Source organism: Triticum urartu, chromosome 5A, assembly GCF_056163025.1.
Source record: "Triticum urartu cultivar PI428250 chromosome 5A, HENAU_Tu73, whole genome shotgun sequence".
Taxonomy (NCBI): Eukaryota; Viridiplantae; Streptophyta; class Magnoliopsida; order Poales; family Poaceae; genus Triticum; species Triticum urartu.
In genome coordinates, this window is record NC_141877.1 from 91156671 (window position 1) to 91181834 (window position 25164).

General features: G+C 45.6%; 1 protein-coding gene across 1 annotated transcript; it reads right to left on the bottom strand.

Moving 5' to 3' along the window:
- Nucleotides 1-7265: 7265 nt before the first annotated feature.
- LOC147970435 (uncharacterized) lies at nt 7266-11181 on the bottom strand. Its single transcript, XM_087525586.1, has 6 exons — nt 10881-11181; nt 10238-10443; nt 9151-9436; nt 8291-8398; nt 7865-8115; nt 7266-7766 (listed from the first exon to the last, which is right to left on the bottom strand). The coding sequence occupies exons 1-6, from the start codon at nt 11085-11087 to the stop codon at nt 7676-7678; spliced, it is 1149 nt and encodes a 382-aa protein (XP_087381712.1). The 5' UTR covers nt 11088-11181; the 3' UTR covers nt 7266-7675.
- Between the last annotated feature and the right edge of the window lie 13983 nt (nt 11182-25164).

The window sequence follows — 25164 nt, forward strand, 5'->3', positions numbered from 1 at the left end:
ATCTATAAAGCTCGGCTTGTCGCTAAGGGTTATCGACAAGTTCAAGGGGTTGACTACGATGAGACTTTCTCACCCGTAACGAAGCTGAAGTCCATCCGAATCATGTTAGCAATTGCCGCATTCTATGATTATGAGATATGGCAAATGGACGTCAAAACGGCATTCCTTAATGGTTTCCTTAAGGAAGAATTGTATATGATGCAGCCAGAAGGTTTTGTCGATCCTAAGAATGCTGACAAGGTGTGCAAGCTCCAACGCTCGATTTATGGGCTGGTGCAAGCATCTCGGAGTTGGAACATTCGTTTTGATGAGATGATCAAAGCGTTTGGGTTTATGCAGACTTATGCAGAAGCCTGCATTTACAAGAAAGTGAGTGGAAGCTCTGTAGCATTTCTCATATTGTATGTGGATGACATACTGTTGATGGGAAATGATATAGAATTCTTGGAAAGCATAAAGGCCTACTTGAACAAGTGTTTTTCAATGAAGGACCTTGGAGAAGCTGCTTATATATTAGGCATCAAGATCTATAGAGATAGATCGAGACGCCTCATTGGTCTTTCACAAAGTACGTACCTTGACAAGATATTGAAGAAGTTCAAAATGGATCAGTCAAAGAAGGGGTTCTTGCCTGTATTGCAAGGTACGAGATTGAACACGGCTCAATGCCCGACCACGGCAGAAGATAGAGAAAAGATGAGTGTCGTCCCCTATGCCTCGGCCATAGGGTCTATCATGTATGCTATGTTGTGTACCAGACCTGATGTAAACCTTGTCGTAAGTTTGGTAGGAAGGTACCAAAGTAATCCCGGCACGGAACACTGGACAGCGGTCAAGAATATCCTGAAGTACCTGAAAAGGACCAAGGAAATGTTTCTCGTTTATGGAGGTGACGAAAAGCTCGTCGTAAAGGGTTACGTCGATGCTAGATTCGACACAGATCTGGATGACTCTAAGTCACAAACCGGATACGTGTATATTTTGAATGGTGGGGCAGTAAGCTGGTGCAGTTGCAAGCAAAGCATTGTGGCGGGATCTACATGTGAAGCGGAGTACATGGCAGCCTCGGAGGCAGCACAAGAAGCAGTCTGGGTGAAGGAGTTCATTACCGACCTAGGAGTCATACCCAATGCGTCGGGCCCGATGACTCTCTTCTGTGACAACACTGGAGCTATTGCCCTTGCCAAGGAGCCCAGGTTTCATAGGAAGACTAGGCATATCAAGCGTCGCTTCAACTCCATTCGTGAAAGTGTTCAAAATGGAGACATAGAGATTTGTAAAGTACATACGGACCTGAATGTAGCAGATCCGTTGACTAAACCTCTCCCTAGAGCAAAACATGATCAACACCAGAACTGCATGGGTGTTCGATTCATCACAATGTAACTAGAATATTGACTCTAGTGCAAGTGGGAGACTGTTGGAAATATGCCCTAGAGGCAATAATAAAATGGTTATTATTATATTTCTTTGTTCATGATAATTGTCTATTGTTCATGCTATAATTGTGTTATCCGGAAATCGTAATACATGTGTGAATACATAGACCACAACACGTCCCTAGTGAGCCTCTAGTTGACTAGCTCGTTGATCAAAAGATAGTCATGGTTTCCTGACTATGGACATTGGATGTCATTGATAACGGGATCACATCATTAGGAGAATGATGTGATGGACAAGACCCAATCCTAAGCTTAGCTCAAATATCGTGTAGTTCGTTTGTTGTAGCTTTTCTAAATGTCAAGTATCATTTCCTTAGACCATGAGATTGTGCAACTCCCGGATACCGTAGGAGTGCCTTGGGTGTGCCAAACGTCACAACGTAACTGGGTGACTATAAAGGTACATTACAGGTATCTCCGAAAGTGTCTGTTGGGTTGGCACGAATCGAGACTGGGATTTGTCACTCCGTATGACGGAGAGGTATCTCTGGGCCCACTCGGTAATGCATCATCATAATGAGCTCAATGTGATCAAGTGGTTGAACACGGGATCATGCATTACGGTACAAGTAAAGTGACTTGCCGGTAACGAGACTGAACAAGGTATTGGGATACCGACGATCGAGTCTCGGGCAAGTAACATACCGATTGACAAAGGGAATTGTATACGGATTGATTGAATCCTCGACATCGTGGTTCATCCGATGAGATCATCGTGGAGCATGTGGGAGCCAACATGGGTATCCAGATCCCGCTGTTGGTTATTGACCGGAGAGTCGTCTCGGTCATGTCTACATGTCTCCCAAACCCGTAGGGTCTACACACTTAAGGTTCGGTGACGCTAGGGTTGTTAGGAAGACTTGTATGTGATTACCGAATGTTGTTCGGAGTCCCGGATGAGATCCCGGACATCACGATGAGTTCCGGAATGGTCCGGAGGTAAATATTTATATATGGGAAGTTGTCATACGGTCGCCGGAAAGGTTCGAGGGTATATCGGTATTGTACCGGGGGCACCGGAGGGGTTCCGGGGGTCCACCGGGAGGGGCCACCTCTTCCGGAGGGCCTTATGGGCTGCATGGAGAAGGGAACCAGCCCAAGTGGGCTGGGGCGCCACACCCCCCTAGGGCCCATGCGCCTAGGGTTGGGGGAAACCCTAAGGGGGGGCGCCCCCTTGCTTGAGGGCAAGCCCCCCTCCCCTTGGCCCCCCCCCCTCTAGATCTCATCTAGAGGGGGCCGGCCCCCTTCCCCCTTCCCCTATAAATAGAGGGGTGAGGGGAGGGCTGCATACAACATCCAAGGCGCAGCCCCTCCCCTCCCCAACACCTCTCCTCCTCCATAAGAGCTTGGCGAAGCCCTGCCGGAGTACTGCAGCTTCATCACCACCACGCCGTCGTGCTGCTGTTGGAGCCCTCTTCCTCAACCTCTCCCTCCTCCTTGCTGGATCAAGGCGCGGGAGACGTCCTCGCTCTGTACGTGTGTTGAACGCGGAGGTGCCGTCCGTTCGGCGCTAGGATCTTCGGTGATTTGGATCACGTCGAGTACAACTCCATCAACCCCGTTCTCTTGAACGCTTCCGCTCGTGATCTACAAGGGTATGTAGATGCACTACTCTCTCCCTCATTGCTAGATGACTCCATAGATTGATCTTGGTGATGCGTAGAAAATTTTAAAATTCTGCTACGTTCCCCAACACTCGATCCCTCTGGCCGGACACACTTTCCTGGGTCATGCCCGGCCTTGGAAGATCAACATGTCACAGCCCTACCCAGGCACAACAGAGAGGTCGGCACGCCAGTCTAAATCCTATGCACGCAAGGATCTGGGCCCATCGCCCATTGCACACATGCACGTTGCGTACGCGGCCGGAAGCAAACCTAGCCCCCTTAATACAAGCGCAGGCTTATGGTCCAATCCGGCGTGCGCCGCTCAGTCGCTAACATCAAGAAGGCTTCGGCTGATACCACGACGTCGAGTGCCCATAATTGTTCCCGTGTAGTTGGTTAGTGCGTATAGGCCAGTGGCCAAACTCGGATCAAATACCAAGATCTCGTTAAGCGTGTTAATTGATGTACCGCGGACGCCGACCAGGGCCAGGCCCACCTCTCTCCTAGGTGGTCTTAGCCTGCCCTGGCGCTCCGCCACAAAGTAACAGTCGGGAGCCGTCGGGAACCCAGGCCCAGCACTACCTGGGTGGAACCACCTGCCCCTTCAGCCCCATCTCTGAATCATAATCATAAGTATGTAATAGTATAGTATATACCCGTGATCACCTCCCGAGTGATAACGGCCTAGTAATATAGCATGGCAGACGGAGAAAAGTGTAGGGCCACTGATGATAAACTAGCATCCTATACTAAGCATTTAGGATTGTAGGTAAAGGTAACAACAGAAGTGACAAGGATAGGCTATGCAGTAGAATAGGTTCATCCGAAAGCAGTAACAACTACACTACTCTAATGCAAGCAGTAGAGGGAAAGAGTAGGCGATATCGGGATGAACAAGGGGGGAGGGGCTTTCCTGAAAGCTCTACAGACAGATACTGATCCTCGACATGGTGAAGTAGTCGATCGCCGGATCAACAGCGGTCTCGGCGTGGCGGCGTCTACCAGAAAAAGAAGTAATGGAGGGGGAACACAATAAATAATAGAGTAATCAATTGCATCACAAATCAAGACATGGCAATACGCTAGGCTAGGGGTGACCTAACGCAGTACTACACGATACAGGCGAAGGGGGAAACATCCAGGAATGTTTTCCCGGAGTTTGGCATTTTCTGAACAGATGAAAGCAGGGGAAAGATTCCATGTTCATCATGCTATATGCACATGACATATGAATGGAGTGCATATTCGGATTCGTCTTATTTTTCTAATCATTTTTCATATGTAAATTATTTCCATCCGAGTTACAGATTATTTTATATGGATTTTCAAAGTTTTAACAATTTTCTGGATTTTCTGGAATCGTTTTAAATTCGAGTATTAAATTCTAAAGTGCAGTCAACCTAGTCAACTTTTAACTAAGCCAATAGGACAGTGTGGCTTGACTTGGTAAAAACAAGTCAAATACAAACGCAACATAAACATAATCATTTACAATCAATTCACGGAAAACATCCTTCAAATAGCTCGCCTAAGTTCTTAATTGCATTTGTTTTTTGCCCCTTTGCGGATTATTTGTAAGATATGTTGTTCATAAGTTGCTTCGTTTCTTGGCTCCAGTTGGGATTTACGTCAAGAGTGCAACGGGTCATCTAGTACTACTAAAACAGGAAAGCGCATGAGAGGGGTCCCTCACTGTACTCACCGCCGGCTAGTCCGGAGGGAGAGGGGAGGGGCCAAAGAAAATGGATCTAGGAGGAGAGTGGGTAGGGGACGCGGGTGGAAGAGAACCACTATTCTTCCATATGATTCAAAGTCCTATGCTCTATATGGAACATAGGATTTTTCACATAAGAAATCACCATATGGAAAATGTTCATATGGGGCTCTTTGGATTGTAGAATTGCTTTCAAAATTCCTATAGGAATCCTTCCTTTCCTCTGCATTTTGGAGGATTCTAAACATTTGCTTAAATCCCATGTTTTCGCTTCCTTTTGACAAATCCAATGATATGTATTTTTTTCTCTCATCTTCTATCTCGCTTGGAAAAAAAATCATGCAAAATTCCTATGGAGCATCCGAACAACTATGTATGGAACTATGGTGATTAAATTCTTGTATGGACATGACATCCATTTCCTATTCCTACATTTTTTTCCCATGTTTTCCAATCCCGTGTTACAAACAGGCCTTTAAGACATACTCTCTCCGTTCCATATTAGTTATCTTTGAAATGGATGTATCTAGCGACGCGTTTGGTTCGGGAGAATCGCAACGGTTCCCGATTGCAGCGTATTCTGAAACAATATCCGGCATTTGGTACACGCACACCACGTATTCCGTAGCAGTGCTTTCCGATACGGGGTTCACAAAATTGAAAACGCTCACATGCGGCTGATTAGGAAAACACGAGTCGGACGGCCAGACCAAACAGATAACGTATTCCTAAAGCAAAAAGGTAAAACGGAGCTTCCCGATACCTTAACCGAAGAAGTAACCTGAGGGCGAACCAAACGCGTCGTAGATGTATTTGAGTGCTAGATACATCCGTTTGAGCGACAACTAATATGGAACGGAGGGAGTAGGAAATATATAGGAATTTTGCCTTTGATTTGAGTTTCAAGGAAAAAACAAAGAAATTTTATAATCCACCCAAACAATTTTGTTTGCATTCAAGTGCACAAAGGACAAGGCAAACGTCATACGTTGCATAATGTTTGCAGGCCTAAGATTTTTGGCGGCTTGGGTGTGCTTAATCTCGAGAAGTTTGCGACCGCCCTTCGTCTTCGCTGGCTTTGGTTTGAATGGGCAGACCCTCCTAAAACTTGGATGGGGATGGAAACACCATGTTCAAACAGTGACAGAGATTTGTTCTCGGCTTTCTGGCAAAAAGGCTAAATTCTGGGAATCCCCATGGCTAAATGGTCTCCGGCCTAAAGACATCGCGCCAAAGATCTTTGAAGTGTCCAAGAAGAAGGCATGTTTGGTTAACAAGGCCTTGACAATAACTTCTGGATCCAGCAAATCGACACTACTCAGGGACTGACTTTGCCACATATCCAGGAGTTTGTGGTTCCGTGGGAGATGATTGATGGTGTTGCTCTCAATCCTGATAGGAAGGACACTATATCTTGGAAATTCACTCCCAGTGGCGACTATTCGGCGGCTACGGTGTACACGGCGCAGTTCGAGGGCCGAGTCCTTAGCTCAACCTCTCCCACAATCCGGAGGAATTAGGCTCCCCTGAAATGCAAATTCTTCACTTGGCTTATCATCCAAAATCGTTTGTGGACGGCAGATCGGTTACAGCGGCGAGGTTGACCAAACTGCGGACTTTGTCCCCTATGCAAACAAGTCCAAGAATCTGCCATCCATCTTTTTTTCCAATGTAGATTCACTGCTCGCGTCTGGACCGAGGTGGTCACCTGGCTTGGCATTCAGAACCACTCACCGCTGACTTGGCGCCACGAAGACACGGTTCAAGATTGGTGGCATATCAAGAAAGCTATTGGCTCTGTTCTAATGCTTCTCATGTGGGAAATATGGAAGGAGCGAAACGCGAGAGTTTTTCGCAACACGGCTTCACCGACCACTATTATCACTGCCAAGATCAAAGAGGAGGCCCATCTTTGGGCGTTGGCGGAAGCCAAACACATGAGTGCAATTATATCGCCAGAGTAGTCTTTTATTTTGCCGCTTTGAGCCAAACACGAGTGCAATTATATCGCGAGAGTAGTCTTTTATTTTGCCGCTTTGCGGCTTTTGTCTAAACCTTCTTCTTAATTAATGAAATTGGCAAGTCTTTTGCCTTGTTTCAAAAAAAAATAACAATATAATCTTACCTTCTCAGGAGTTAACCTTGATTTCACGAGAATTTATATATATTTCACAATCCTTTGTTTTGCATGTAAAATCCTACAATATTATTGTGTTTTTTCTTTCCATTTATACGTTTAAGGAAACCATGCAAATCAAAGAAGCCTTTAAGCCTTCATCTACGCGCAAGCTTGGTGATGTGCAAGATGAAAAGGCTTTCCAGGCACTAAAGGATGGTCTCTGAGCCTGGAAAACGAAAACAAAATTGAATCTTATAATGTTACAGCAGGCCAGAAGAACCACTTCCACAAAGAAAGGTTGCCCATAACACCTCCAGGCTACAAAAACATCTCATTAGTCTGAAAATGCGCGTTGGCTCAGGACAGCGGAAACACCCTTCAAGTTGACACAAATAACAAGGGCCTTAGATAGTTAGATCAATGCGGTTCAACTATGATACAATCACAGAATTATACATATAGATAACCAGACTTTACAGATGACAAAAGAGTCGCAAAGGTTGATAACTACACTACCAGAACATATGCACAGCACGATCCACGAGGAAGCGAAAAGAAACAATCACCTGGTAACTTCGCAGGTACTACCCGCTACTCCGCAGTCAACTCAACCATTTCGAGCTTTTGTGGCGACAGCGAATAGGAGACCACATACCCTGGTCCGCAGACCTTCTCTTTCCTGTGTACACGGTCACAGATGATAGGGAACAACCAGAACGTTTCTGTTCTGGGTGATGACAACCGGCTGGCAAAGCTTCATGATGCCTAAGCATGGCCATTGTCACCATGGGAATCACAACCTCATGTCACTTGGCATTTCCAGGAGCTGTGAAAGCTCTAACCGGCGCTCGAGGCCTCGGATGTAGTGGCCCAGCAGCATACACCTGAACAGCCATCACAGAAACGGGTGATCACAGTTCACCTCCAACGTACCAATAGGCAACGTAGGAAAAGAGGGCTATAAATCCATTTGTATTATTACCAGAATAATAGACGCGCAAGATGATCCCGAGGAATAGATATGAGGGGCTGAAATGGGATCGATACATCCTCCACGAGTTCAGCACGGTCATCATCCCCATTCCCGTAATTCAGGGTTCCACCAGCCATGTTCTCTGATGGTGGAGGGGGCTTCGCATGCATTTTGGGGGAGAGAGTTGCTAGAAGACCATGTACCACGGAATGAATAGCTTCCTGCACACCAGGGCAGGAAGGTTCCGAGAGTTCGATAACCTGTAAAAAACAGTTAGTGGCCCAAACCAGACACAAAACAGGTACCCAGTGAACCTGAGAAGCTTATCCGCTGAGTTGTTCAACTAAAGGACAATAAGAAGCACTGGATAGACTACATGCAGAAACAAGAGGAAACATATTACTGCTGGATGAAGAAGTAGGAGATAGAACAAACCGTGTCAGGTGATAATGATCTCAAGTAGTCCAGTAACTCATTTTTTTCTTCTCCAGCAAACTGTTGCATTTGCAGGGAAGAATTTTTCTTCTTGAGTTCATGTAGCTCCTGCACGGTTGAAAATAGAATAAGCATCCCAATAAATTCTCAAGCAATGGTAGATGAGTGGAAACTTAAGGCAGAAGATTAGAAAGAACAGAAATGGGACTAATTTCTCGCTGAAGAAAGTAAGATCACCTCAGACATTACAGAAACTAGCCTTCTTGTGAATTCTTGATACAAAAAGGTAACCGTGCAAAAAATGCACCATGGCTTTGATAGCTAATACATTGGACTGCTCATAAAAATAGAATAAACATCTAAAACTGAGAACTCCCTCTGTTTTACTATATCTATCCTCCGCCTACTATGCTTACAGCCCACTAATCCTGAGAAAAGGACAGACCCAGTGCTACAAGTTCCCACACCAGGTGGGGTCTGGGGAAGGATTATACAAGGCAAGCCTTACCCCTGCACAGCGCAATGCAGAGAGGCCGCGTCGAACACAAGACCTCATGGCACAAGTGGGGAGTACTTCACCACTGCACCAGGCCTGTCCTTCGCACTAATCCTGAGAAAAGTAAATAAGAAATGACCATAATGCATATCTCTACTAAATAAATTTATTTATATAACCATTCCCAACGTTAATTGACAGGGGTATAGAATGGAGTCAACACAATAACCACACTACTGATTTCCTCAATACACAGACATTTTGAAATGGGATATCCCGAGGTAGGAGAGACCGAGAGAGGTAGTGAAACAGTTGGAGTAACAATCATCTTATATTGCCAAATTAGGTATGAAATAGATGTTACCCTTTCCATAGAATCCAAGCGAGATTGCAATTGGAGAATATGTTTTTTTGCTTGAGCGTTTAAGCTATCTAATCCACCCATATTTTCTGATAATAAATTGTCATCCCTCTTTTCTGATTCATTAGTCGCTTCATCATCTTCTGATAATCTCAAAATAGATCCTCCCAAACCGAGGTCACTGTGACTATATTCAGTGCTATCTCTTTCCTTGCACTCAGTTTCATCATCAGACAACTCTAGGATTCTTTCAAGGGAGAGCCTGTATTCAGCATTAGACAGAGTGTACCTGAAATACAGACGAAGTAACTTTAGGTGATAATTATCCCTGCCATGTTTATCATGTTTGTGAGTAGGCAGTGCAAGCCAAGTGCGCATATAAGAAAGCAAAAGGTACCAAGCGGCAGGAGCTTGTTCAAATTTCCTGTCTTGTTATAGAAAAGTGAATAAAGCAAAGTTTTTGATCTTTTTCTTACTAACAACCATTATCACATGAAAATAAGTTGATCAAGGTCAGTGCTTCTGGCTGAAGTATGAATGATTAAGTTTAGCTAGCATGTTTTCATCTGCTGCTTCTGAAATTATGAAACAAATGTAGTCATTCAATAACAAATGGAAGGGCATGGAAAAAGTCAAGCAGGATTTGCACATTCTATGTGACAAACGTCTAAGTACAGAAGACAACAATTGTACCAGCATTAAAATCGTACACTCAAAGAAACTATGCAACATGAATCGGATTCTATAGTTCACACCCTTAAAACATGTTTTTGACATGTGCGACTCAAAGTGCAGCAAACTGTTCTGATAACTACTGCCCTTTTTACAGTGAGTAGTAACGTTGAATTCCGATTTTCTACAGAGATAATAAGAGCATGCTACAGCAGGCTACCAGCCTACCACTAATGGCGTACTTTTCCAGTCCACCTCACATAACGGGTTGACCTAGATACCACATCAAGTCATTTGCTACTTTTATATGCACACAATTGCAAAAGGTAACCATGCCAAAATGTGTCTTCTTTTGACCAGAGACAATCAAATTCAACTATAATCTATATGAATGGTATGATTCAGGAGAAAAGCATACCCTGTCTTTATTGAAGATATCACCAACTTGAAGAAGGGATCCCAAAGGGCCTCCACGACAACACGGAACTGATCAGACGGAAGCAGACCCAACATGCCCGAAACAGTCCTCTTCATTGCATCCACAGTTTCAGGAGGAACATCTCTCTGGACTACACTTAGATCCAAAGGTTCTACATCTTTTATCAAGTTCCAAAGTAAAGATTTCTGCAAACAATACAAGCTCGTCATGGTAATGAACAGCATCAGTACATTGACTCGATAGGATTAAAATATGCTAATCCTATTCTAGTACATCGATTCGATAGGATAGGAGTAACTTTTTCCAGTGGAAGGCTGGAAGCTCACAAGAATCTAATTCTTTGTCAGTGGGAGGTACTCGTAAATAACTTCATCACACCTGTCTGGAGACACCTCAATCTACAGGTAACCCTATTCTATATGCTGCTTATGATTTCAGCTTCTGCCTGCACGATCGTATTTTTTAAAATTTGTGTTGCGGAGTTGTACACATGATTATGAGTATATAATAATTTGTATATATTGCCCCAACAAAGGGGCAGAGTTTCCTTTCGCTAGCACGGACAGACAGACAGACAGACACCCGCTCCACGGAGGAGCATCGCCATCGGCATCGCGCTCACCTCGGGGAACCCGTGGAGATGCCTCCCGCGCGCGTGGAGCTCGTCCGGCGACGCCGCGGAGGAGGCCGCCGCCACCACGACCCCGAGCCTCCTGCGCCGGACGCCGCCCGCCGCCAGTTGAGGAACGGGGACGCGGAGGAGCCGGCTCCCGGGGACGTACACGGACGCCCCTTGCGGCGGCGCGCGGATGCCGGCGGAGATCGGCATGTGCGGGCGGCCGTCGCCGGCGGCGAGACTCCTCTCTGATTATCTGGCGAGGTCTGGTGCTTGGTTGGTGGGTGGTGGTTCGAGCGGGCGCCTAGCTGGACCCAGGATAAGCGCCAGCTCGGGTGCCACTGCCATGCGGGCCCGGCGGGACGTAACGCGTGGACACGCTCCGGCCTTCCCACGTATGGCCTCGCGTGGACCGTCGCGTCACGTTCACCCTCGCGTCACGTACTGACTGAGCACTGCGGCATCTGCGCCAGCAGAACAGGCCCAGTTCCCGTGTACCGCGGCACACTGTAATGTGTAGGCTCTAAAAGTCATCACAAATTCATACACTCATTTCTCTAAACACATGCATACCCTATCTCTATGATCATTTTCAAAAGACTGAATCGATATATTATCTTAAGATTGACGAAGTCGCATTCTGCTTCAATCTATAAAATGGGGCAGAGGGGGCAACCCCTTTCTTTCAAAAAAAAAATTTGACGAAGTCGCGTAGAAGTCTTTGTTTTTTCTGCATACACAGAAGTTTTTGTAGTCGACGGAAACATTTTCTCCGGAAAGACAAACTCCGGCGTACAACTTAAATGCTAACCATTCAAGCATAAATTGGTTGGCAGGGAGAAACATCATCACAAACTCGTTTGCAGCAAATTATGGATTAATAAAACACGCAAGCTAGCTGTGTTGGTTTAGCACGCGAGCTTTGTGAACCGTGATGCATGGCCGGTTGATCGCTGGGCCAAACGTGTAGGGATTCGTCTGCCGTGACACGGCGATCACAAATCACATGGTTGTTGGATGCAGGGGCGGCTAGCAGCTAGTTTGGTTTTGTCAACGATGCGATTTGTTTAGTGACTAGTGAGTTGCCGTCCAAGACCAGCTTAATTAGCTAGAGCTAGCCAACGAAGCAGGTTATTTTTTTTTTTGCGGGTGAACGAAGCAGGTTATTTGACTTGTCATCAGACCGACGATACTCACGAAACAAATTCACAACGAAAACAAAGAACAAAGATTAATTTGTCTGCGCAGGATTAGTATTAGCCGTAATTTTTTGTCTGCACACGGTTAGTACGTTAACATAACCGTAATTTTCCGCAAGAAAACTGTAATTGTAAAATCAATCATATACTACGAGGTCGATCTTAGAATGAACAATTCAACAAGTTATTGCCCGGGAAAAAAAACTGCACCGCCCCTGGGAGCATGGGTGCAATCCATGGAGGATTATGTTTCCTTACTCCTAAGTCATTGTTGCTGTCTTCCTCTCATATTTTCTCTGTGTTCCATGTGTCTCCTTTCAAGAACATTTCAGAAGCCATTTGATGGACCCTCGAGCATCTCCTTTCACTCGCATCAATCGTACTTTGGACGTTAGTCGTTTTGCCAGCATGTGTGGTCCGCTAAGCGGGTAAAGGCATGGCCAACACACTGCCCCAATGTGCTGCCCCATGGAACCACGCAGGATCGAGTGCAGTATGTAGGTTCAGTGAAGTTTCAAGCGTGTCAATGCTGCTTGCAGAGGAAGTCGATGCTCTAGGCAAAAAGAAAGAAAGTAGCGGAGAACGGAGGGCATAGGCATTCACGTCAGGAAAAAGGTGTGGCGGGACTACCTTATGAACGATATTTTCATGTACGATTTGGGTACGACAAGAGAGAGGCTTGGTTGTACATGTGGGCTGTGGCGCATGATGTAAGATAAGTCCGATCATAACAATATCATACAAGGGAACAAGAAGAGCAGGTCAGTGGCAGGCTGAACCACTCTTCCTTTGGGTGGTGCATGGTTTGAATTGTGGTTTTATTGCTTCAAGTAGATGAGGCTAGCGCTTGGTATGGCCTCCATAGCTCATGCCTTAAGAGGAGTGATGTTGACGGTTATCAGCCGAGGCAAATGGCGGATCAAGAAAAGCCATGGTGATCCATGCAATGATCGGGCTTAGTGATGACGATGTGTGTGATGGCTTAGATGGCAGTGTGTTTGGACCCGACATCAAAAGAGTTCTTTTGCAAAGGTACTGATGCACGGACGCTAAAAAAGTTTCCTAGATGAAAAACCCAAGACTTGGCCCATTTGCTTGAATTGTGCGAGGACGATGGGTGTCGTATCACTCAATGGAGGCATCACACTGATAACTAGAATCATTTGCATCTCATTGTTGTATGGTAGTTGTTAACTTGTTATTGCATATGAACGATCTCTTGGTAGTCTCTGACATATGATCTATAAAGAACTCGGTTTGACATGTATTATGTTGTAAATTTCATAACATGCCTTTTATTTGTCGAGACTATCGAATTTATAATAACATGATCACATGTTTTATAGTTGGTGTCGAAGGCAGGAGGAGAGGTAACCGAAACTTCCATTTCCATTTCAAAAAGCAACGGCAATTTAATGTCAAGTGCGATTCACTAAGTCAATTATGCTTTCAAACTTACTCGCAACCAGTGAGGGTCATGTACTGATTTTGTAAATTACTCTAGTCTTAACTTTCTCTAACTCGTCTTTTGGTTAAAAAAATGAAACAATGGCAAACGCTTCGTCACATTTCATTGATTAAGAAGAGAGTTTTGATATGTATAGACAACACATTTTTAGCCTCGACGATCGCCCAATACTCGATTTTTTGTTTAATCATGGCCACAATGTTAGACAGTAATGAAGAATGGTTTCACAAAACACATGCATTTCGTTTGTTCCAAATCGCCCAAGACATCAACATGAATAAAGATGACATGGCTTTCTCCGTCCACCATTGGGATGAGTCACTGAAAACCACCATTCAAAGACCGAATTGAAGTTAGCCCAAGAATTATTGTCCATGTCCGTCAGACTTATCCAATCTTGAATCATGGTTCAAATGCCATCGGAGAGGTGGCATTTAAAAAGAATGCGAGTGATGGTCTTTGGTTCCTCCTACATAGCGAACAAAGCTCACAATCTGGTCAATCACTCTTTTGGAAGCAATCTGCGGTCCAAACTATATCATCGCATATAAGCCAAAGAAATAATTTACGCCGGGGGAGGGGAGAAGGGAGGATGCAATTGTTCCAAATGATCGGCCGCATAAATTGTTTTTTAACCTTGAACCGTAGAACAATAGTTCTACGGTATATTTTCATTAATTAAAATATGTACATGCTAAAATTACAAAAGGAAAACAGAAAAAAATGCGCCTATCCAATGCTAGCGCATTCTAACATGATCAAAATTAAAGGGTTCTTAACTTAGAGAGGTTTCTATCCAAGAATCAAGGGATTCTATGAACTGGGTCTTGGTTCTATGCCTGGCTAGCAGCAGATCTTGTTTGAGTTTGAATTTCCATGATCTGAGACTAGAGGCTTCGTTCTTGAAAATGGTTTCATTTCTCTTCATGCAAATATTCCAGCAAGTAGGATAATAATATCCATATCAATCTTCTCTGGAAGGGTCTGATGAAGAAACAAAACTTCATCAAAGCATGATATTTCTCTATTTTTATGTGGAGCTATAGACAACCAGCGGTTCTGAGCAAAGGTGCAGTCCCACATAAGGTGTAGGCTATTTTCCTCGCAGTTTTCATTGTAGAGAGCACAATTGTAGGAGGGGATGTGGAAAGATTTCCTTCTCAGAAGACCCCTAGTGCTTACTCTATCATAAAGAGCCAACCAGAAGAAAATTTGATGTCTGATTCTGCTTGCACTCTTCCATAGCCATTTGAAGATACAGTGTGCTTCTGAGGTACCCATGATGTGCTTGTACATTTGTTTGCTGGAATAGTTTTTGCCTAGTGATATTTACAAATATCCTTTCCTCGGCTTATAGTAATTTGATACACCAGTTGATTGACAATGAAAAATTGATCATGGGCTTGGGATGAAATGGGTCTATGAAAATTTTCTCCAAGCTCATGTCCACTCAACATTTGAGTCATAGTCTTTCTAGTGTTAATGCTGAAGGAATGGAGTTTCGGGTATTTAATTGACAGGGATTGATCTTTCCATCTGCCCTCCCAAAAAAATGTGGTTTCTCCAGATGTACTAGTGCAAGTGGGTGCTTCTTTGTATAGTGGAATGAGCTTTATGAGGGACTTCCACCAAAAGGATCCTTCTAGTTTGCCAGTGGGTGGATTTTCTGTATAGTAAGTTTCCCAAATCAAATTTACCCAAGGAAGATTTTCTTTGTTCAAGAACTTATGGAGATTTTTCAACAAAAGTGCTTTGTTGTGGGAAACCAGGTCCAAGACCCCTAAGCCTCTATGTGATTTTGGCTTGAAGATTTTATCCCAGGCAATCATTGCAGTTCCAGCATCAATAGTACCATATTTCCTCCATAAGCAGTGTCTTAGGTACTTGTTTATTTGTTCTACTACTCCCATGGGCAGAGCTAGGCATCACATGAAGTATGTTGGGAGGGTTGAATATACTGATCTGATTAGCTGTAATCTGCTATCATATGAGACAAGAGTTGAGCAACCTAAAATTCTTCTTTCAATTCTTTGCATCATGGCAGAGAAGTCCTCGATCTTCAGTTTATGAGTACTAAGAAGCAATACAAGATATGTGAATGGGAAGGAACCCAATTGACAACCTAGAGTATTTGTTATAAGTGTGACCTTGCTAGACTCCACATTTATTGGTATGATCAGTGACTTGTTGTAATTTACTTTAAGTCCTGTCTGGGCAGCAAAATGTAGTAACAGATTCCTAACTTGGCATACTTGTGTTACTTCAGCAGACAACATTAATATTGTGTCATCAGCATATAGAATTATTGGGAAGTCTGGGCACGAATTGATATGCAGAGGGCAGAGATAATGTTGTTTCTCATGGCTTCATTAGCAATTGATTGGAGAAAGTCAGCAGCAAAGACAAATAGCGAAGGAGACAACTGGTCTCCTTGTCTAACACCTCTTTTGCAATGTATAATTTTTTTGGAATTCCGTTGAAGAGGACTGCAGAAGTGCCTGAATCAAAGATGTTCCGGGTCCAACTAATCCATTTCTGCCCAAACCCTCTAGCTCTCATGATGTTCGGGATAAACTTATGGTTAATAAAATCAAAAGCCTTCTCAAAGTCCAGTTTCATAATGATCATTTCTTTCTTAGATTGATGGCATTGATGTAAATATTCAAGCGCTCAGGCTAGACAATCCTGAGTAGATATTTCCTTTAGAAAACCATATTCAAAAGCCCAGTTGCATAATCGTGCCAGTAATGCCTTCGAATTTGAGCATCATAGGTTGAGTAGGTGCCATCTGAAGTGAGCTTTTAAACAATGGACATGGCTATGTCATCGTCAAGGTCCACAATGTGGAGAATCATCCTAAGAGAGATGAATTCTTACAAATGGGTCACCTTAATTCAGCCGTTGTGTTTTATGTTGCTTATCCATGCACTGTCCATTAGAGCCTTACATTACAATTGGTGGTCCTGAAGATAACGAAAGTGACCGGACAACATCCTTCGGTTTGCGCCCCAAGCCACCAAGCATGTTGTATTTTTGCCATTTGGCCATCAGCGACGATTACCGTTGTCAAGGTGTATATAATATGTGCATGTATGTGTGGTTTGTATTATAAAAGATTGTACATACCAAGTTATACGTACAAAACACACACATATCATGTCTGTAACGTGAGTAGATCATGTGCATCGATTTATGCTGACAAAACATGACACCATAAAAAGAAAAGAGAAAATGCATCGGACATTGGAAATCAACCTTTTCTAACTTCATCCATAAATCCTTTACTCATATTTTCAAAATTGAAATACTTGATCCGATGCAAAATCATGCTTTGCGACTCTTTACCCATAATCCATTTTCTATTTCGAATACAATTTATATTAGTCTTTGCATACAAATCGTGAGAGTGCATGTTCTTCCTCAATATGCTCCTGACCGAAAATTGCCACCGGGTGGCGGGTGCGGCAAAATTAGCAAATTTAACCTTAAAACGAAAGTATTTCACAAACTAAACTGTTTTAGAAAATATTTCACACTGCTGACCCTTTTGTGCAGCGTCCGACAACAAGGCGCTGTACTCTACTGTGCAACTCCTTACAGTTAGGCGCTGCACAGTGTAGTGCAACTCCTTAGAGTTAGGCGCTGCACAGTGTGGCGCCTAAGTGTTAGGCGTTGCACAGTAGAGTGCAACGCCTTAATGTCAAGCGCTGCACATTAAAGATCAGCCGGGTGAAATATTTTTAAAAACAGTTTAGTTTGTGCAATAGTTTCGACTTAAGGTCAAATTTATGCCTTTTGCCGGCGGGTGCGTACTGCCTGGAGACGAAACGGGTCAGACATCCGTTCGTGCATTTCTCGACGTCCGTGTCCCACTTTCAGCCTCCCGATCCCCTTTTTGAGCTAAGCACCACCCATTCATCCATCAGGCCAGTCAGGTGATCCAGCCAGCCTAACTGCACTAACTTTGCCGCAAACGAACCAGGCAACCACAGCCTTGAGAGCACCTCTGCGACAATTTCTTGTTATACAAAACATATGGACCTGTAGATATCATGCATACTACTGGTGGCAGTGGTAGGATCACACGTCAGTTGTCACTCTCACAACTAGTGCGTGCCATTTGGCTTTTGGGCAAAGCACAGGATGCTCGGCGTCTCTTCTCTGCACGCCGGCCGTCCATTTTTGAAAGAACTGCTAGGAGTTCACAATTCCGTAAAGTTTAGTCCATATGTACCGTTGACAGGGACAGGGGATGCGTGGACGTGATGACAGGTCTTGGACGTAGGAGCGGGAAAAGAATCCTACGGGAGCAGGTCTTACGCGAAACTTATCCTGATGGATAACAGGGGTGTGGAATGCTTTATGATTTGTGAATGCCACGTGTTATCCATCAGGACGGGTCTCACCTGTTAATCGTGAGACTTGGTCTTATATAATTTTTTTCGTAAGAGTGGTGATAAACTAATTCATTCTGTTCCTGTCCCTTTTTTGCGGGACACTCTGTTTATGCCCTTGACGCGACTAAATTATTTCTTTTAACACGATACAATTGCACATGTTCATACATACACATATGTACTTATCTTTATAAATGCACACAGGCACATCCTATTTTGTGTGTACCTTCAAGAGATTAAACCGGTACATCATCTTAAGCTTGATGGAACCGTCACAGACGCCTTCATAGTCGACGGGAGTGTCTTTTTCCACTCAACGCACATCAGCAGAAGGTTTAAGATAAATCCGGAAAAATACAAGTATCAGCGTCAATTTTAAGACTTGAACTCTGATGGGTTGAGTATATCAGAGTTCTTCTAAACATCCAACCACAAATTAATTCGCCCTAACACAGATTAATTCGCCCTAACATAACTAAATTCATTTAGGTGGTGTAGGGAATTGGGTCGAAGTAAAATGCATTCGATCTGGGAAGTGGATCCTCTAACATCAAGAAGAGAAGTCATCTAAGCTATAATTCTTTAACTTTCCTTCTTCACATTCATATGATTAAAGCTAAATGACTTAAATTAATTTACAAATTACAAATCTATGGTATACATTTACAAAAAATACATATAAACAAAATTATGATGCAATAAAATTAATTTTAAATTTATTTACATGAACAGTAACCATGCACATAACCTGGGTGGTTAGCTAGCTCTAGCGAACACGATGGATTAGTACGCAAAGCTAACACGTCTGATCTCGTTCGTGTTAAGTATCTATGAACCCACATTGGATTTCATATTCTTTAGCATTTTTTTTAGAATCTCGCAAAGCTTTATTACTGATTAATGTTCAAGGGTACAAAAACAAGATCGCCGGTCTGGCCTAGCCAAGTGTGACGGCCAAAACCTAAGATAAAGCATACTTTGTTCGTGTTAAGTATCTATGAACCCACTTTGGATTTCATATTCTTTAGCTTAATGAATAGCTTTATCACTCCTCCGCCCCATGGCCCATGGCCCATCAGATCTGACCTTTGTTTTAGCTCTCTCATTTAGTTTTGCTAAAATTGAAGTACACCTTTTTTTCTGTGGGGAATGCCTGCTAAGAAAATGAAAAAAAAATCAGCATTAGACAGTGTCGAACAATAACATCACTAGTCATTGCTAAATTTGCTTTTCTCATAGCTCACATCTCATAATGTGTTTCAATTTAGAATTTTGCATTTTTTAAGAAAAGGAGGATGACCTTGGCCTCTGCATCTGGGCAATGCATACGGCCACTTTATTAATTATTCTCATAAGACTTTACAAAGAAATACAACAGTAAGACTAAAGCCGTCGTCTAAGCAACAGACTGTCGCTACACCTATCCAGTTGATGAAGGGGCGCAGATAGCCTGGGCCTAATACCAAACAGACATCGCAACCAAACCTAACATCTAAAAGACCTGGGGTCCCATCCAGGACGCCTGCCGGGCATGGGTCTCACCGGTCCGGCGTGCACTCAGAGGCCGCCGCCGCCAACTGCCACCGCTCCATCTTCAGAACTGTACTGATGCATCGACCTTGCTCGGTCCAGCTATCGTCGACGCCACCACGACGCCCAACGGCACCTCCTCCCTGCGCGCAAACGGCTGAGCACGTCGCGGTCGCCACTGATACATCTCAGCACCATGCTACCAAGTACCACCAGCCGACACAGCTTGAAGTCTTTGGAAGATCTGCCGTGCGTAGTACCTGCCGACCAGGCATGACAAAGCATAGCACCTGTCGGTCAGGCATGACTTGACATCTCTACCGAAGCTCCGTGCAAGACGAAGCCGCTCCACCTCCAGCCTCTCTGAACGGGAGCACCCCAGGAAGACACGGCAAAGAGTTGAGCACCACAATCACCACGAGAGCCGGACCAGCCGACCGCCATGGCGAAGCGACACCACTAAAGAGAGAACCGCCGCCATCAGGAACGCCAAGAACGCGCTGCAGCTGTCCCACCTTCCGGCGGACCCAAAGCGGCGCCTTTAAGAAGGTGACGGAGCCGGGCACCGCCGCCGCCCAACCAAAGTTGTGGGTTTTCACCGGGTGCGGGGGAGGACGAGGGGGGGGGGAGCTGGATCTCGAAGCCGCCTTCAAGAAGGAAACAATGCCCGGAGCGCCGCCAGCATCGTGGCCGCCGCAGCCGGCCAAGAAGTTACTCCGATCCAGAGCTCGCAACCCCACATCCGCGCAATCAGCCACCGGATCCGGCGGGACTGACGAGGAGGAAGCAGCAACACGGGAGCGACGTCTTCAGATCTGGCGAAGGAGAGCAGCAGGGGATCCCTCCAACACGGCGCCCGCATCCACCGCCAACTCGCCGCCCGCGTGGCCGAGTAGACGCCGCCCTCAACACCGGCGAGTGCCGCCCGCCTAGGACGCCGCCGCCCTCACCAGCAGAGGCCGCCGCCTCAAACCCTAGGCCCGAAGCCCGTCTCTGGCGGCGGCGAGGGAATGGATCGAGAAGGGGGGAGGCGGGTGCGGAGATCGATCGCCCCCGAGTCGCCCTCGAGAGGGCGACGCGAGGGAACGGGGACACTTGGAATTTTGCATGGCAATAAAACATCATCTTCTTAACATCCAGTAATTTTTTTTAGTTTTTTTTGGAACTTTCAAATTTGGTTTCCATAAGTTTTCTTTGAATATTTGTTTTCATGTGATATCCCCCCTTACTTATTCACCATTTAACAAAATGGTGAAATAAAATATTCAAATTAAGTAACTAATGTAATATGATGTCGATGCAATGCTGATGAGATACATATGATGCACAAAAATATAATAGGCAAATATATCTAGGTATTATTACCGGAATGTTACACTAGAGCCATGGACAACACAGTGAGAGCTCAGAAGGAAGAAGAAATCCGGTCGAGAGAGAGGACTAGCTTAGCTGCCCCGATCTTGTCCCGATGGATGAAAGGGCGGCTAGAGGGAGGATATCAATGCATTATTGCCGGATGCAGGCGAAGGGTCGCGGGAGCCATCTCGACCTTTTTACTCACATGCAGATTAACCCGAACCATGAATTCATGTCGATTTTCTCTCACCTTTTCAGTTAGAGTGCATTTTTGGAACCCGGGAATATTTGACCTCGTTTAAACTTAGCGACAATCATGTTTATGTTTCAGAAAATTATGAGAGAAAAAAAATCACACATGCGTTTATGGCACAGAAACTTACCTTGGTAAGTTTTTAAAACAAAAATGATATCTACAACATATGATGTACAAGTTACTGTTCTAAACTCTACAATACAAGTAACCAGTGATGTGTAAGTCCATTATGTTTTTTTTGAAACGAGGCAAAATATTTGCCATTTTCATTGATTAAGAAGAAGAGAGTTGTCCGGTTAATTAGAGAAAAACCGGGCGAAAACCGTTACAACACGCCCACAAGAAAGGGCACCCCGGCCGACCTGGCACCAACAAGACCATACACACCGCCGAGAAGAGGGCACCATCAAGGCTGCATGCATTGTCATCGTCATCACCTCTCCCCGAGCAAGCGACTCCGACTCCGCCGCAAACGATCTGTCCAGACCCCTTCGAACGAACGACACACGACGACCTTGGCAGCCCTAGCCAAACAATCGACCGCCGACGTCGAGGACCGGCAGCTCCGATTTCGTTGATACACTCCACTAGAGAAAGTTGCACGCCTCGCACCGACCTAGCCCAGCACAACCTCCGGAGAGCACCGTCCGCTCAAACCACCCTCATGGAGTCATCGTTGCCACAGGGGCCCCGCCGCATGCAGTTCCGACTTCTCTGTCACAGTGAGAAACAAGCATAGGCATACTCGTTGGCGAACCGGACCGCCGACATCAGAAGAACAGGCCGCGACCCAGCTCCACATGCCATCATCGTCGTCGCCACACGCGTCGCAACGCCAACCACTCGCATCACCAGTTGGGCACCTGCCAACCATGAGCCGTGCACGTCCAGCCCAAAAGAAGGGTGGGGAAGAATCACCGATCTTCAAAGAAACGCCCTAAAGAGGGAAACGCCATTGAGACGACGTCGTTGCCCGACCCAGATGGGTCTAGGCTTTCGCCTGAAGAACGAGATCCGAGGATGGACCGGGTCGGAGAACTCCACGACGGTGCCTTCAAGAAGGGAAACGACGCCCAAAAACGCCGCCACCGCCTGCCGGCCATAGCCGGGCAAAGCTTGTGCTCGGAGTAGACCCGATGAACAACCTCGCGCAGCCGGCCGAAGCCAGCCCGCACCTCCGCTGACCCGCACACACCTTGCACAGCCACCACGCCATCGCCACACAAGGTCCACCACAATGCACTTCCGCCCAGCTGCCGCAGCCGAGGCCACCACGATGACCAACCCTCCGGCAGAAACGGACGGACCAGATCCGGCCGAAGAGCATCCGGATCAGGCGCCCCCTTGACATAGCACCAAGACCACTAGCAAGAATTGGATCGGAGGAACGACCAGAAGGCAGGGAAGCGGAGCCGCCACCCCCGCCCTGACTCGCCGAGAAGGATCTGCAGGACCGCAGCCCCGAAGCCTGCCGACGACGTCGCCGTGGCCACCACCCGCCGAAGACGCATCCTCTTGGTCGCCACACCCCATAGCCGCCACGCCGCGCCACCAGGAGGCGAGCCTCCCCCACCATGAGATCTTGTCGCAGCAGAGAGGCCCCGCCGCCGTCGTCCGCCGCCCGGGCTTAGCCCGGCGGCCTCCTCCGGCGGCGGCGAGGGAAGGTAGGGGCAGAGAGGGCTGGAGGCGGCGCTTGATCTAGATCCGCCCGTGCTGCCGTGGAGGCGACGCGGGGGACGGGGGAAAAATCTGGCTCCTCATTATGTTGTTTTTCACACCTGTTGTAAATGATCAATTATTGTACAGACATACAAAAGTAACTTTCTACTCCAATAGTGAGATGTGCTTCTTTTGAAATAAAAAAGAATAAGAAGAGATCAAATGTACCCCTGTTCATACTAGGTTTGCCCCTTTTCATTTTCTCCTCCACATCACTGTAGATCATAGTCATCCAAACATACACACCGATGTGGAAACATAGGAACTAGGGACAAGAACATGATGAAAGAGACACCTTGAATTGCATTCTAGTGAATTTTCCTCTGATATAGTTTGGATGATAAAAACGGCTAGGTGGGATGGAAATTTTGTAATTCTTAGCGAAAAGGCACATATGTAGTAAGCAATAAGGAAGTTATGAAAAAGTGCATAAAACATGAAAAAAATGTTCATTTGTGATCTATGTTTACTGTAATATTTACTCCATCCAGAACCACAAGGTCATCATGGAACACGACAACCAAATACAGGAAACGCACGGAAGGCCTGATCTCGTCACAAACAACAACACAACCAGATAATTGCCACTGACCAAAATTTTCGTTGACATAATCCATCATGCTTGATTATACGTCTTCAACTGTAACGCCCCGGACACACCCGTCAGTTACTAGGCATTACTCCTCGCGGGATCTAGACTGGCCTCACAGATTAACGAAGGAAATATGCCCTAGAGGCAATAATAAAGTTGTTATTTATATTTCGTTATATCATGATAAATGTTTATTATTCATACTAGAATTGTTTTAACCGGAAACTTAGTACATGTTTGAATACATATACAAAACAGAGTGTCCCTAGTATGCCTTACTTGACTAGCTCGTTAATCAAAGATGGTTATGTTTCCTGACCATAGACATGTGTTGTCATTTGATGAACGGGATCACATCATTAGAGAATGATGTGATGGACAAGACCCATCCGTTAGCTTAGCACAATGATCGTTAAGTTTTATTGCTATTGCTTTCTTCATGACTTATACATATTCCTCTGACTATGAGATTATGCAACTCCCGAATACCGTAGGAACATCTTGTGTGCTATCAAACGTCACAACGTAACTGGGTGATTATAAAGATGCTCTACAGGTGTCTCCGAAGGTGTTTGTTGGGTTGGCATAGATCGAGATTAGGATTTGTCACTCCGAGTATCGGAGAGGTATCTCTAGGCCCTTTCGGTAATGCACATCACTATAAGCCTTGCAAGCAATGTGACCAATGAGTTAGTTACGGGATGATGCATTACGAAACGAGTAAAGAGACTTGCCGATAACGAGATTGAACTAGGTATGATGATATCGACGATCGAATCTCGGGCAAGTAACATACCGATGACAAAGGGAATAACGTATGTTGTTATTGCGGTTTGACCGATAAAGATCTTCGTAGAATATGTAGGAACCAATATGAGCATCCAGGTTCCGCTATAGTTTATTGACCGGAGATGCGTCTCGGTCATGTCTACATAGTTCTCGAACCCATAGGGTCCGCACGCTTAACGTTCGGTGACGATTTGTATTATAAGTTATGTGTTTTGGTGACCGAAGTTTGTTCGGAGTCCCGGATGAGATCACGGACATGAAGAGGGGTCTCGAAATGGTCGAGAGGTAAAGATTCATATATTGGAAGGTAGTATTCGGACATCAGAATGGTTTTGAGTGGTTCGGGTATTTTACCGGAGTACCGAGGGGTTACCGGAACCCCCGGGGGAATTATTGGGCCTACATGGGCCTTAGTGGAGAGAGAGGGGAGGCTGCAAGGGGAAGCCCCCCCATGGAGTATGAATTGGACTAGGGGAGGGGGCGGCGCCCCCCTTTCCCTCTCCCTCTCCTTCCTTTTCCCCTCCGGTGAAGAAAGGAAAAGGGGGGAAATCCTATTAGTAGTGGAGTCCTGGTAGGACTCCCCCCCATGGCGCGCGCCTCCTGGCCGGCCGCCTCCTCCTCCCCTCCTTTATATACGGGGGCAGGGGGCACCCCATAGCACATCAATTGTTCTCTTAGCGGTGTGCAGTGCCCCCTTCCACAGTTTACTCCTCCAGTCATAGCGTCGTAGTTCTTAGGCGAAGCCCTGCGCGGATCACATCACCATCACCGTCACCACGCCATCATGCTGACGGAACTCTCCCTCGATCCTCTACTAGATCAAGAGTTCGAGGGACGTCATAGATCTGAACGTGTGCTGAACATGGAGGTGCCGTACGTTCGGTACTAGATCGGTTGGATCATGAAGGCGTTCGACTACATCAACCGTGTTAACTGATAACCCACAAGTATAGGGGATTGCAACTGTTTTCGATAAGTAAGAGT

Coding starts and splice junctions, on each gene's coding strand:
- LOC147970435 (XM_087525586.1), bottom strand. CDS start 11,087: ATGCCGATCTCCGCCGGCATCCGCGCGCCGCCGCAAGGGGCGTCCGTG. Junction 10,444..10,880: donor ATCTCCACGGGTTCCCCGAG/GTGAGCGCGATG, acceptor TATTGTTTGCAG/AAATCTTTACTTTGGAACTT. Junction 7,767..7,864: donor CTTGCGCGTCTATTATTCTG/GTAATAATACAA, acceptor ATGGCTGTTCAG/GTGTATGCTGCTGGGCCACT.